Source organism: Hippocampus comes, unplaced genomic scaffold (assembly GCF_001891065.2).
Source record: "Hippocampus comes isolate QL1 unplaced genomic scaffold, H_comes_QL1_v1.1 scaffold237, whole genome shotgun sequence".
Classification (NCBI taxonomy): Eukaryota; Metazoa; Chordata; class Actinopteri; order Syngnathiformes; family Syngnathidae; genus Hippocampus; species Hippocampus comes.
Window position 1 is genome coordinate 67,862 of NW_017806159.1, and position 12,809 is coordinate 80,670.

General features: G+C 42.6%; 1 protein-coding gene across 20 annotated transcripts in view; it reads left to right on the forward strand.

Annotated features, from left to right (window-relative positions):
• Positions 1-12,809, forward strand: part of mycbp2 (MYC binding protein 2) — a 54,826-nt gene that overhangs the window by 27,053 nt on the left and 14,964 nt on the right. For 8 of the 20 annotated variants that reach the window (XM_019895407.1, XM_019895406.1, XM_019895411.1 and 5 more), the window contains 18 exons: positions 73-291; positions 696-918; positions 992-1,110; positions 1,201-1,288; positions 1,963-2,012; positions 2,103-2,275; positions 2,802-2,946; positions 3,037-3,246; positions 3,329-3,384; positions 3,687-3,802; positions 3,993-4,090; positions 4,577-4,693; positions 5,855-5,995; positions 7,648-7,725; positions 9,335-9,559; positions 10,653-10,785; positions 10,863-10,988; positions 11,873-12,109. In XM_019895407.1, the coding sequence (XP_019750966.1) occupies positions 73-291; positions 696-918; positions 992-1,110; positions 1,201-1,288; positions 1,963-2,012; positions 2,103-2,275; positions 2,802-2,946; positions 3,037-3,246; positions 3,329-3,384; positions 3,687-3,802; positions 3,993-4,090; positions 4,577-4,693; positions 5,855-5,995; positions 7,648-7,725; positions 9,335-9,559; positions 10,653-10,785; positions 10,863-10,988; positions 11,873-12,109 (2,554 nt within the window). The remainder of the gene's footprint in view (positions 1-72; positions 292-695; positions 919-991; positions 1,111-1,200; positions 1,289-1,962; positions 2,013-2,102; positions 2,276-2,801; positions 2,947-3,036; positions 3,247-3,328; positions 3,385-3,686; positions 3,803-3,992; positions 4,091-4,576; positions 4,694-5,854; positions 5,996-7,647; positions 7,726-9,334; positions 9,560-10,652; positions 10,786-10,862; positions 10,989-11,872; positions 12,110-12,809) is intronic. The other 12 variants (XM_019895418.1, XM_019895422.1, XM_019895423.1 and 9 more) reach the window with 10 other exon arrangements.

The window sequence follows — 12,809 nt, forward strand, 5'->3', positions numbered from 1 at the left end:
CACCTTATCTATCAAGCCATCGTCCCCCCTTCTTTTGGATGGGATTGAAATTGCTTCTCATTCCTCACCCAGGCTGCCGTCGAGGTCTTTGGACTGGTCCAAGAGCTCCTTCCTGCCGTCTCGGCCTTAAACCAAAAGTATGCCCCACCCACGTTTAACCCCAACCAATCGACAGACAGCACAACCGGCAACCAGCTGGAGCAAGGACTGTCGGCTTGCACAACCTCCAATCACTACTCCGTGATTGAAAGTGACCACCCCTATAAACAGGCCGGGGTCACACAATATAAGGTACAATATTCTTCAAGTGCAAGCCAATGAATGGTTTTTGTTGCATTCCATAAAATTGGGCAATCTCTAAAATCTGACTTGGAGTTCCGACTTAGGCCAAGTTGATGTAGTCTAATGTCAAACCAAAATGACTGAGCCCACAAAAATGCACTTCAAGACAATATGAACGATATGAATCTCTATTTATTGGTTAAAAATATAGATCTATATATATGTAAAAGTTTTCCGAATTTGATTTGTTTTGTGTTTGAACTGTCAGCAGTTTGAGGATCTATATCTAACTGGATGGATTTGATGTTGCCATATTTCTAAATTCCCGGTCGTCTTAAATGCAGCATTTACGCCAGCTTTTGCATCAAGTCTCTTCCATGTTTAAACCTCCGTGGTATCTTACCTACCCTCAGGTTTCGTTTCCCGAATGTGTGCGTTGGACAAGCATCGAGTTCGACCCGCAGTGTGGCACCGCTCAGCCAGAGGACGTCCTCAGACTGCTCATCCCCAGCCGCACTCTTCATCTGTCCTGCTTGGGCGGCAAACCTCTGGTCCATGACACCATCAACACCTGGACCGAGCTCAGGAAATTCTCGGGCTCAACGGGCTGGCCGACCGCAGTTCTCGTGCTGCCGGGTATAAAGATTGCATCCTTCCACCTCTTCAGTGGTTTTTGCTTTTCTAATATTACATTCGACTGCTTCTATAGGAAATGAGGTCCTGTTTTCCCTGGAAACTGCCTCGGATTATGTGAAGGATGAGAAGGCGTCCTTCTATGGCTTTAAGTGTGTTGCGGTGGGATATGAATTCAACCCAGGTCCTGATGAGGTAATGTCTGAGTCTTCATTTTCCTGCCGAGTAATCTTTATTACCTCAAAATAAAAGCGGAACGTCACAGTATCTCGCTGGACATTTCAGGGCATCATTCAGCTGGAGAAAGAGTTGGCGTACTTGGGTAGTATGTGTGCTGCAGCTCTGATGAAGAAAGACCTGGCACTCCCGATAGGTACAGTATGGAGGAGGGGGGTAGTCTTTGGCAAGTTATGACTCACTGTAATATATTATATTTTGTTAGTTACTGTCATTTGAATAGGAGTTCATAATTAATGCATCTGATTTTCACCTAAACCAAATGCAAAAAGTATTTAAAACCCGTATACATGCATCGAAGGCCTTTAAGTAATAAACCCAAAATGACCCAAAAAAACCTCAACACGCTGCATGTGATCTTAATAGGCTTACTTTCTGCTGAACTTCTGTACTTTTAACAAAATCAAACATTTCATATGAAAAAGTTTATGGATTAAAATAATCAGTTCTCACTTTCATTCCTCCTGATATGGTTTGCGGCTGCCTTCTTCCATATGCTGTGTTCCAGCCCAATTATCCCAATTCTCACACTATGTAAATTGTAAAAACTACAACAATAATTGTCGTAACAGGCGTCTAGAACACATTGTGTGACCACAAAATGTAACATTAAATTGCAACAGAGATGCAGAAGTTGCACTAAATTAAGGTATTCTTACCAATACCAATTTGGAAATGGTACCATACGGTAAGACAAGTTTCACTTTAATTGCATCATTTTTGTAATGTCTAACTTCAAAAACTGATTTGTTCTGTTTTGCACTCCCATGTTGTTGTGATCTTCCTAAAAATGCCACTCTTGCTATTTAGGCAATGAACTAGAGGAGGACCTCGAGATCCTAGAGGAGGCCTCTCTCCAGGTAAAATAATAAAATTTTAAATTTTTGTCCTATTTTCATGTAGCCTTTATTGATCCCTTGTGCCCTCCCACCTTCACTCCCCCCATTTAGGTGTGTAAAGCCCATGCAGGGATCCTGAGCAAGGGTCTGGCTCTTTCCCACCCCCCAATCATCCTCGAGGCCCTGGAGGGGAACCTACCCTTGCACCTCCAAACCAACGAGCACTCCTTCCTTGAGGACTTCATCACATGTGTGCAGAACTCAAGCGGAGGACGCCTCGCGAGGTATAAATCAATGTTATTGCCTTTTGTCTCTATTTTCCCCCTTTGCTTGCTACTCAAACTTTTCTACTGGCAATAACAGCCACTATTTTTACCTGGTCAGCCGGGGTTCCACGCGTGCTGAGCAGCTGCCAAATGGGTGACATAAACCACTTTTGGTTGCTCATCGGTTGAGCAGATTGGTCATTGTATACTTTGACGATACACAAATACAAGTGACCAAAATAAACATGCTAATGTGAGCTTAGCTTTAGTTTAACTGCAATGGTCTGTATTCTTTTCTGTTCTTACTTGCCTCTTTTATGAAGTACGTCTTTATTTATATCCTAAGAAGTATGCAGGAGACCCTCTGTTGTTACTTTTTATCATTTCCCATTCTGATCGATGTGGTCAATGTGTGGCGGTTTGGATTTTGAAGTGCAAAAACGAGAATAGAACCCAGCCCAGCTGCCGGCGAGACATCGGACTTGTGCATTTCACAAGAAGTAAGCCCGCGTTTTGATTACGACTTGTCATCTCTTCTGTCAAGGTGGCTGCAACCAGATTCCTACGCCGACCCCCAGAAAACATCTCTGATCCTAAACAAAGACGACATACGCTGCGGATGGCCAGCTACTATTGTTGTCCAGACCAAAGATCAATATGGAGATGTGGTTCACGTTCCGAACATGAAGGTTGGCAAAATGGTTCACTTAAATTGAGAGAAAACTTAGCTGGTAGAGATTTTGCATTTGACTAAAATTCCTCATCTCTTTCAAAACCAGGTGGAAGTAAAGGCCGTTCCCGTTTCTCAAAAGAAGTCGCTGCAGCCCGAAAATGTGAAAAAACTCCAGCGACTCACCGGAAGCCCCTCCTCGCCAGCGTCTTCAGGTCCCGACCTCACCTTTGGAGGTCTGCCAGCGCCCAAGCTGGAGGCCACGTACGAGCCTATGATTGTGAAAGAAGCTCGCTACATCGCCATCACCATGATGAAGGTCAGCCCTACGCATGGATTGGATGTTTCCTCTCGCTCACCGAATGTGATAACTTATTTTACATTCTCATCTATATTTCTAGGCATATGAAACCTACTCTTTTGAGGAGCTGCGGTTTGCTTCCCCCACTCCAAAGAGGTATATGACATCATGAGAGTTGTACAGTACAGCGGTAACTTCGAAGTTATTCTCATTTTAAAACCGCTGTTCCCATTAGAAATAATGTCAGCAGATGTAATGGGGAAGGTCGTGTTGTAGAGCTTTGGCTGGAATGACTACATCGATGGTTTGTTTAATTTAGTCCAGCCTGGTCAAATTAATCTGTATGATGTCATTAATGTTAATTTGATTATATTCCTCATCGAACAGAGCAGCCAGAACCTTTCCTATCCTGTTTCCTGTATCTGGGACCACAGTCATCACCACATTTCTCTGTTCAGGCCCAGTGAGAACATGCTGATACGTGCCAACACTGACGGAACCTACAGTGCCAACTGGACACCGGGAGCAATCGGTCTCTACACAATCCACGTCACCATTGATGGAATTGAAATAGGTGTGTGTGATCATGTCTCATGCCGTATTAAAACACAGCTTGGTTTCATAATGGCACCCCACCGGGGAAATGTTGGAATGCATCGGAGCCGGCGGTCCTTGAATGCTGCTTTTGGGGATATTTTGTGCTCGTCTACAGCCAGGCCAGTGTTGCCTAAATTAAATTAAAACAAAGATTCTGGCTTCGACAGATGCGGGTTTGGAGGTGGAGGTCAAAGACCCTCCCAAAGGCATGATACCGCCTGGGACGCAGATGGTCAAACCCAAGGCGGAGCCTCAGCCAAGCAAGGTTAGCTGTTATTTGAAATTGCCTTGCTCAGAAAGAATCCCGTGCTTATTTTATTATCCTTTATGTATAATAACCTCAAGCGCGATGTCTCCGTGCGAACGTAAGGCAGAATCTCAACTGCACTGACGTCTTGGTTGTGTTGCCATAAGATAAGCTTTAAGGCCAACTTTTTTTTTCGGAAGTGGAAGGAATGCATCCAGCTAGTTGGACCTGTCGGCAATCATTGTATGACAGGGTTCTTCTTTTGGAAAATGGGGAAACAAGCAACAATGCGCGCCCTCTATTTTCTGTGTCAGAATGAGATAATTAAACAAAAGTAGGACTGAAGCAGACCTCATCCAGCTGCTGCTTGTCCTTCTACAGTGCATGCGTGCGTCCTTGCTTTCTTTCCCTTTTGCTCTGCTTCAGTGACTGTCCTTCTTTCCTGGGTTGTCTTCTTCTTTTGCTGCTGTGGCTTACACACAGTCTCCCCTCTGCTTCTCTCAGGTCCGCAAATTTACGTCCAAGGATAGCGCAGGCCTGCGCGTGCGCAGTCACCCCTCCCTGCAGAGTGAACAAATAGGCATAGTGCATGTCAATGGCACCATCACTTTCATTGACGAGGTAATTGAGCCCTAAAATGATGATTAATTGTATTGCTTTTATTGTAAGCCGATACAGGCACCAATGTATACAAATGCAGCGGTATCTCAAAATCAAAAGTCATACAATTTGGAAGTCAGACCAATTTTTGTGAAATTCTGTATTTGCTGTTACTACTCCTGTTACTCCTCCTCGAAGCATCATAGAACTTCTCCAATTAGACATTGTGAATCCTCTTTTGCTTCTAAATGTTGTGGTGATTATCTCTTGCCCAAAATATTTCCACTTTTCTTTGAAATATTTCCACTTACAAAGCGTCCTGAGGCTGCTTGAAAGCATAAAAATAAATCACAGCACGCACGCTACATTATCGAAAACAATAAATGTTTTGATGATTATACAATGCACAGTGAATACATTACTCACAAAAGTATTTTGCTCTCGGGCAAAATGTCAGGATGGTCCTAAAATGCACCGAAACCTTTACTGGGCAAACTTAATTTGACCTTTTTTAAACTTTCCAACTGCATAACGTACTGTGCTTTGACAATTAGCTAAATATCAAAATTTACAACAGGTATTTGACAAATAAAAAGTCACAATGACATCCTCTTCCATCCCTTTCTGTTGCCATAGGAAGGCGTAGAAAACAGCTTTTCTGTATTCCAGTTGGCAGCTGCTGATGATCCCTTGTGACACTCAAAGCTCAGTGGCCGCTTCCCCCTGAGAACATCCTGTTTGAAGCCTCACACTGACGAGGCGCTGTTGATAAATTGTTAGGCGTTAAAATGTGAGCGTCATTACGATGACTGAATTGAACCAGAAATTTTATTGGTAGCCTTGTGGATCAAATATTTATGCAAATTTAGTCTTTCAACTCTTTGTCAGAGAACGGGAACTGTGCATAAAGTATCTAAAAAAAAAAAATTCAGCAGTTGAACATGTTGGGTGTGCACTCAAAAGAAGGTCAAATTATGTTCACCGGTAAAGGTTATGAATGCAATGTAGACTAATCCGGAAATGATGACTAGCCCTCCATTTTTGAGACATTCTTGCAGCCTCAGAATTTTTTGGGTGTGTTTTTCGTGCACCTGCTGTTTCCATAGTAACAGGACGACGTGGCTGTGCTCTCTTCTGTTGCTTGTTTCCCCTGTGCCCCCCACCCCTCACCCTTACTCTTAGATCCACAATGATGATGGCGTGTGGCTCAAGCTCAATGACGAAACCGTAAAGAAGTACGTGCCCAGCATGAATGGGTACACTGAGGCCTGGTGCCTCTCTTTTAACCAGCATCTGGGCAGGAGCCTTCTGGTCCCCGCCGATGTAAGTAAGAAGGAGCCGGTCAGAGGATGCTCGTTTTTCTGAGGTGTCGTTTTTGTGATGTGTCTAAAATGCTGTTTGAGGTTCACGTTTTGGCGCTCCCTCCCCAAATGTACACTACGCATGTTTAATTGGGCCAAAGATAGGGGAGCGCTCTTGCATGTAATAGCTTTTCAATAAGAATTTCTTCTAATGCACAGCAAAGGAAAAGTGTGCATGTAGCCAAGAGATGCTTAAAGATGGTTAAAGTTTTACCAAAATTGACCGTATTTCCTTATTTAGTGACACAGGATGTTATTTTTTGTGCATTTTTTCCACAAATAGTGATAACCTAAACTACTAGAATATAGTAAATATGTGACTCAGTCACTCAATTGTCCGGAGTGCCTATTGCCTATTAAGGGTTTAGGCGTTTATTAGGACAGAGGTTTTTTTTTTTTTTTCACAATGCATTTTTATGAAATGTGAAAGCTGTTAAAATATAAAATTTTTCTGAAAATGAATCGTGCATCAGTAAAATATTACAACAAATAATTTGAATAACGCTCAGTTCTGCTGTCGAGAGTGTGTGCCAGCAGTCTACTCGCCTTTGGGGTAAGGTATTTAGTTAGGGTGATGCCATTTGATTTAGTTTTGTATTATACAAAAACAGGTGCAAATTAGAAGAATGCAGAAAAAGTATTTTCGGAGTTAAATTCAAAACGTGACTTATAATTATTTTTTTAAACACAAGAAAATGGCTTTGCCAGACCACTTGCAAGCTACTTTCTGTCTTAAATGTTTTAAATAATAATAATAAATGAAAAGATACAAATTTACAATCATTTTGATGATCTCTTATGTGATATACTAAATAGAGATGGTACATTTTGCCATGTTGTCAGCTGTAAGGTGTAATCATCAATATTCCAGTTAAAAAAAAAGGTGAGGAATCTATTTGACAATTGGTGTTTTCTCGAAGTGAGTAATTCACCTGATGATTAATTGGGCTGTTAGCATGGTCGGCGGTGATCACTATTTGAGGAAATATGTGTTGAAATGGAAGCAGCTCTTGTATAAGTGCTCCTGCACTCCCATAGCACACTTTTAAGTGCATTGACTAACACGGAGAATAAATGCAACTTTAATCCTGTGGTAAATGAGCTGAGTGGGCTCTTTCTTCATTCCCTTACAGTCCATTAACACTAATGCATTACGGCATGCCGCAATGAAGGTTCTTCCATTTCTTTATTTTCCTTGCTTTTTTTGCTGCTCCATGCCATGTCCAGCATCACTATAAATGTGTTGCTCCTCAGTTGTTTGAGTAGCATGGGAGAGGAAAAATGAGATCCTTATGGTCATGAAGCTTAGTAGTGGGATAGTTGCACCTCCACAGTTCCACCGTTGTATCGGGTCGCATTTCGAGACGCCCAATGCTTTCAGTGCAAGGTCTCTCTGTCTGAACAACATGACACACCGTATCATCCAAGTGGGGGAATTTTTTTGGAAGTGCTTTCCATTCTTTCTTTTTCAAATTCTACTGTCTCTATGCATTCTCTGAATGAGCCAAACCGGCGAGAAAACCGTTCTTCCAAAAAAAAGATTTCAGCGCCCCATCCTGATTTTCTCTCCTTTCTCTGCCATGTGTCTTGACTGTCTCACGATTTGTTGCTCAGAGTGTCTTTAACGCTAGCCATGGAGTCAGGGATATCGGCTTTTTGTCGTGGACTCCTTTAACTATATTCCCACCACAGGTGAGTGGTATTAAAGAGAGGGTTGAATAGCTTGCCTGCTCCCCCCCCCACACCACCTATTGCATCTCATTTATTACTCACACTGTCTCTGTACTTGTGTCAAACGGATGTGGAGTCAAAGTTGCATGGATGTCGGTTTTCTTTTGTATCTTTTTGTCAGCCCAAGGTGATCATAATGTCCAGAGCGTCCTGGAGTGATTTGTGTTCTTTTTAATAGCATGGAATGTGAAGGAGGCTTGGATACCTGTTGAATGCATGTTTGACAGCAAGTCGTGTTTGTGTCCTAGCATGCCCCCTGTCGGTATTTATGAAAATGACATGCAGCAATCATGTGTCAGTCCTTCAAGTTGAATCTGTGCAAGTTTGAGAAAGAATAGCCTAATTCCTGTGCACTTATTGTGGAATCGCAACCGGACAAAATTATTGAGACACGCTTAATGAATTAAGTAGGCGCGATAGTTGCCTCTGAATCTCGGCGCATGTGGTAACATGGACTTTTGATTACATTTCCCATTCATGGGAAAATATGAGTAATTTGTTGATTTTAATAGCAATAAAATGGGAGAATTTGTCTGAATGTTCTGAACTCCTGTTTTGATGTCAGTCTCATACTGAAAAGAATCGAGGAGGCCACTGTCCCGTAGCAGACATCATGTTCGTCCTTACACAGCAATCCTGTTGAGTATAAGACAACTGCTCCGATACTGGTTGCAGCCCCCACCAGGTGTCCCAATACTTTTGTCCAAATTGTTTATGATAAAAAATTGCAAGTACGTGCACTGTAAACTTTTGGAAAATTGTATTTCCTCAATTAATGGCTGTTATTTACTTAAATGCAGACTAGCAATGCGTTTTTCTAATAATTACGATGTTGTTTTTTTTTTTAACATTTCAGCTAATTAAAATGAGAATTTCAAAATAAAATTCAATTAGCCCACCACGACCCTTGTGAGTAGGAGCAGATTCGAAGATGCAAGTATGAAATAAATACAACAGTTACATTTCATGTCAGTGAAATTGTCAAAGTCAGCTAGGATTGTCTCCAGCTCACACACCACCCAAGGAGGATAAGCAGTACAGAAAATGGATGGATATCCTACATTGAATAGGGCCCGTCGCTCATGGCATGAAATAACTCTCAAGCAGCATCACTTGCTCTTTGAGGGACAGATTCTCCCATTCGCGCTGACAAGTCAATTCCTTACGGGCCTTTCTTGTGCACTTTCAAGATGCAGCGATTCTCCTGTCGAGACTTCTGACACACCCACCATGCACACATGGCGCATCAAATGCAAAACATTTTGTAAAACTCTTGGCCCGTCATTACAATAACTGTTTGTGATTGGCACTTCAACTTCAAGTCTCTTCAGGATGTGGATCCTTTTTCTCACCACTTAATATGAAATAATGTTGCTGTTGAGCCGTCTTTTAGATGTAGTAGGGACGTATTTAGAGCCATTCGGCAGTCGGTGAGCATAGAGGATATGGCCTCAAATGAGTTTATTTCATCAATTCTTCTACTTTGACGAGGGATTGAATTCGGTATGGTTTGAAGTCATACTTGGTGTGCTTTCCCACTCATCCTAATTCCCGCTCTTAACTCTTGCAGGAGGTCAGGGGCCAGACGGAGGACACCACAAAGGAGGTGAGCAGCTGCCCTTCCCACGAAGCTCCCGCTCGGGTGCAGGGCGGGGCAGGGCAGGGCGGCGGACCGGGGCTTTATAAGGTAGTGAAGACCGGCCCCTCTGGTCACAACATCAGAAGCTGCCCAAACCTTAGGGGTATCCCCATTGGAATGTTAGTACTTGGCAACATGGTCAAGGCCATAGGCGAGGTATGCACCCACCCCAAATGCAATGTCTTAATGATGGGTAGGGGTGATGGGATTTCTGTTTCCTAATGAACTGCATTGATCAAATAAAGCGAATTCCCACACAAACAAATCTCCTGAAACTAATGCTGAACAATCGCTCTCACCCGGGTGTCTTGTGGGTACGTGCTCTTCATCTTTCGCACTGTGCCTGTGTGATTTCTTACTAATTTCCACTTTGTTCAGGTTAGCATATTGAGCTACGGCAGAAATCTCTTGCACGTCAACATTTGAAACTTTCACTCTGACTCAACGGAGTGTCATCCTCCCCTTCTCTTTTTTGGTTTTGGCTGCTGTGGTGTGTCATGCTGTTCACTAACCTGCACTAGAATGGCCCGTCCAGACCCGGGAGGTGCAGCTTGCACTCACTAATACTTCCCATCTGTGTTCTGTTTTCCCCCCTCCTCTAAATAATATAGTGTTTCAGGGAGTTGAGTGCATTTAACTTTGAATAAGCAACCTCTCCACGAGTAAGTTTTGCTCGAGCCACATTGGTTTTGTTCCATCGTGTGGCGTGCTGACAGCAACAAAATGATCAAATCCTTGTGTTCCAATATTGTGCATTGTGTATTTAAATTGATTCATTCCATGTTGCATGTTGAAGATCTGCTCTACTCCGATTTGTGTCATAGTTCGTGCAGTGGTTAAACTGGGATTGATAAAAAAAAAAAAAAAAATTATGAAGTGTGCATAGACTGTATAAAATGTGGATGTACCTACCGTGACTGGGGTTGGTATTTTAACCATACAGTATTTGAAAAAGGGGATGCAATTCATCTCCACATACCAAATATAGTGAAACCTCTCAGTCGAAAACAATCTCTTTTTATTTCAAAACAAATGTTCCCTTTAGAAAATGTTCTGTGGACCACCACTATTTCATTTCATTTGAAATGCCGCTACCATACTAAACCGAATACACTTTTTACCTTGTTGCTACCAGTGCCAAAGGCTACATCCACTCTCATGCGGACTATGTTTGGATTTGAATAAATAAGAATTAAGACAAGGTGTGTTGGCGAGAGAGTTTGGATGAAGAGTGTTATGTGTGTACCAGGTGGTCAACTCAGAGGGCACATGGGTGCAGCTGGATAAAAACAGCGTCGTGGAGTTCTGCGAGAGTGACGAGGGAGAAGCCTGGTCGCTGGCCAGAGACCGCGGAGGAAACCAGTACCTTCGCCATGATGAAGGTAAGCCACACCCTCCATCATCATCATCATCATCACTGTACAGCAAATGCAATCACTTCCTGGATATGCTCTTGCAGAACAAGCGCTGCTTGAGCATGGCGCCCAAACCCCGCCGCCAAGCCCTTTCTCGGTGCAGGCCTTCAACAGGGCTGCAGCATCCAATGGAGCACAGGGCTTTGACTATGGAATCTCCAACAACAAAGGTCAGCTTCAGGATGGAATAGTTGGCAACGCAAACAACCCCTTATGCTTCATCACCCACATGATGTAACACATTTTGACTTCTACCATGGCTAATATTCCGACAGCACTCACCCGCCTCAAAGTTTAGGTACACCTGCACCGATAGTACCTCTTCTTTTCCAAAGATGTTAGTGCTGAGTTTTGAATGATGCTAACGGAGATGTATTCATATAACTTAAAAAAAAAAAAAGTGACTTCTCTGTCTTCAGTTTGATCGCTATGACAATTGCAGCAATGTTCACTCCAGGTGTTGCCATAGGTGATGTTTACAGTATGTACTCTGGTTTCTTAAAAAAATTGAGGATGTCCAACAGTATACAATATGGCTGTCTAAAACCATTGCAGCTCCTGTATTGCATCTCAGTAGACGGTGCAGGTGTACCGAATCAAGTCTCGCCTCAAACCTCAATTAACTCACTTGGTCGTCATGAAATGTAATTGTCCGCTTTTTGCATCGACAATCCTTTTAATAGAGATCCACGTGAAGTTGTTTTCCCCTAGATTTTTTGAGTTAGCCCGTTTTTTCATTTTGCATTTTCACAAGTTCCATTCAAATGTCACCAATCAATTTTTCGACGGTCGCTTTTTCATCTGTTTATGCATGTTTCACTGTTCTGTAGGTAAGCTATGCCCACCACCTCTGCAACGCCAAGCATCGTGTCTGTGTGTTTTTCTTCAGTCAGCCTGCAGTAGTTTTGCTGGGCCACACCACTCCATACATACATCACACTTAAAATGAAGACTGAACTACGCTGAACCCCAATTGTGGTGTCCCTTCCTGTCCCAGTCGTCCCCTTTAGTCGAAGCTGTAGTTTCTCCACCTCCTTTGTCTCCGTGTTTGCAGGTGACCGGCTGAGCGCCATACTGAATTCCATTCAGTCTGGGCCCTTCGTCTCAGCAACTCCCTCCTCAATATTTGAGGAAGCCACACAACCTCCCCCCTCCTCTTCCTCCTCCTCTTCCTCTTCCTCCTCCTCCTCTTCTTCTTCTTCCTCCTCCTCCTCCTCCTCCCTTGTCCACAGTCCGTTTGTGTTTGGACAGTCCCCCTCCCAACTGTCTCAGCCGCAACCACAGCTTCTGAGTAAGTGTGTCAAGTGATTAGTCAGCTCCTGATCAAAATAGTTGTGCGGAAGTGTGTGTGTGTGTGTGTGTGTGTGTGTGTGTGTGTGTGTGTATATATATATATATATATATATATATATATATAAAATATCCCTTGTTGTCCTCATTCGCCCAGAATGTTTTGTAAGGCCCTGAAAAAAAACAGGTCGTAGTAGTTACCTTTACTAAAACTAATAGTCATATGTATTTGCCTCAATAAATATGGCGGACATATATTAATAACTTTAAGATATTGTGTATTATAAAATGCAGTTGTACAAATGAAGGCCTCTCAGTTTGTAGTTTGTATATCTTACACCTAATAATACTCTCTGCAGTTGAGTGAATGTGAGGAAATATGGACGTCACCTTTTTAAAACAAGAATTTGAATCTCAATTGTAGACTAAATGTCTTGTTAAATTTAATTGTCACGGGCATGCGCTAACTTAAGAGGCTGAGTGACCTTATTCTAGCTTGCTCTGATTGTTGAGACTTTTTTTCCACATTTGTATCAGTTTTCCTTCTCCTTCATTTCCATTCTTTGGGTCTTCTCATTAGCCGCCTCAACCAGCCATGAATTGTCTGCGCCCTTGCTCACAAAAATACTTCATTGTCTCCGATGACCTCCTTAAGCCGATTTTTTTTTTCTTCTTCAGGTTTTAATACAATTATAGAGCTG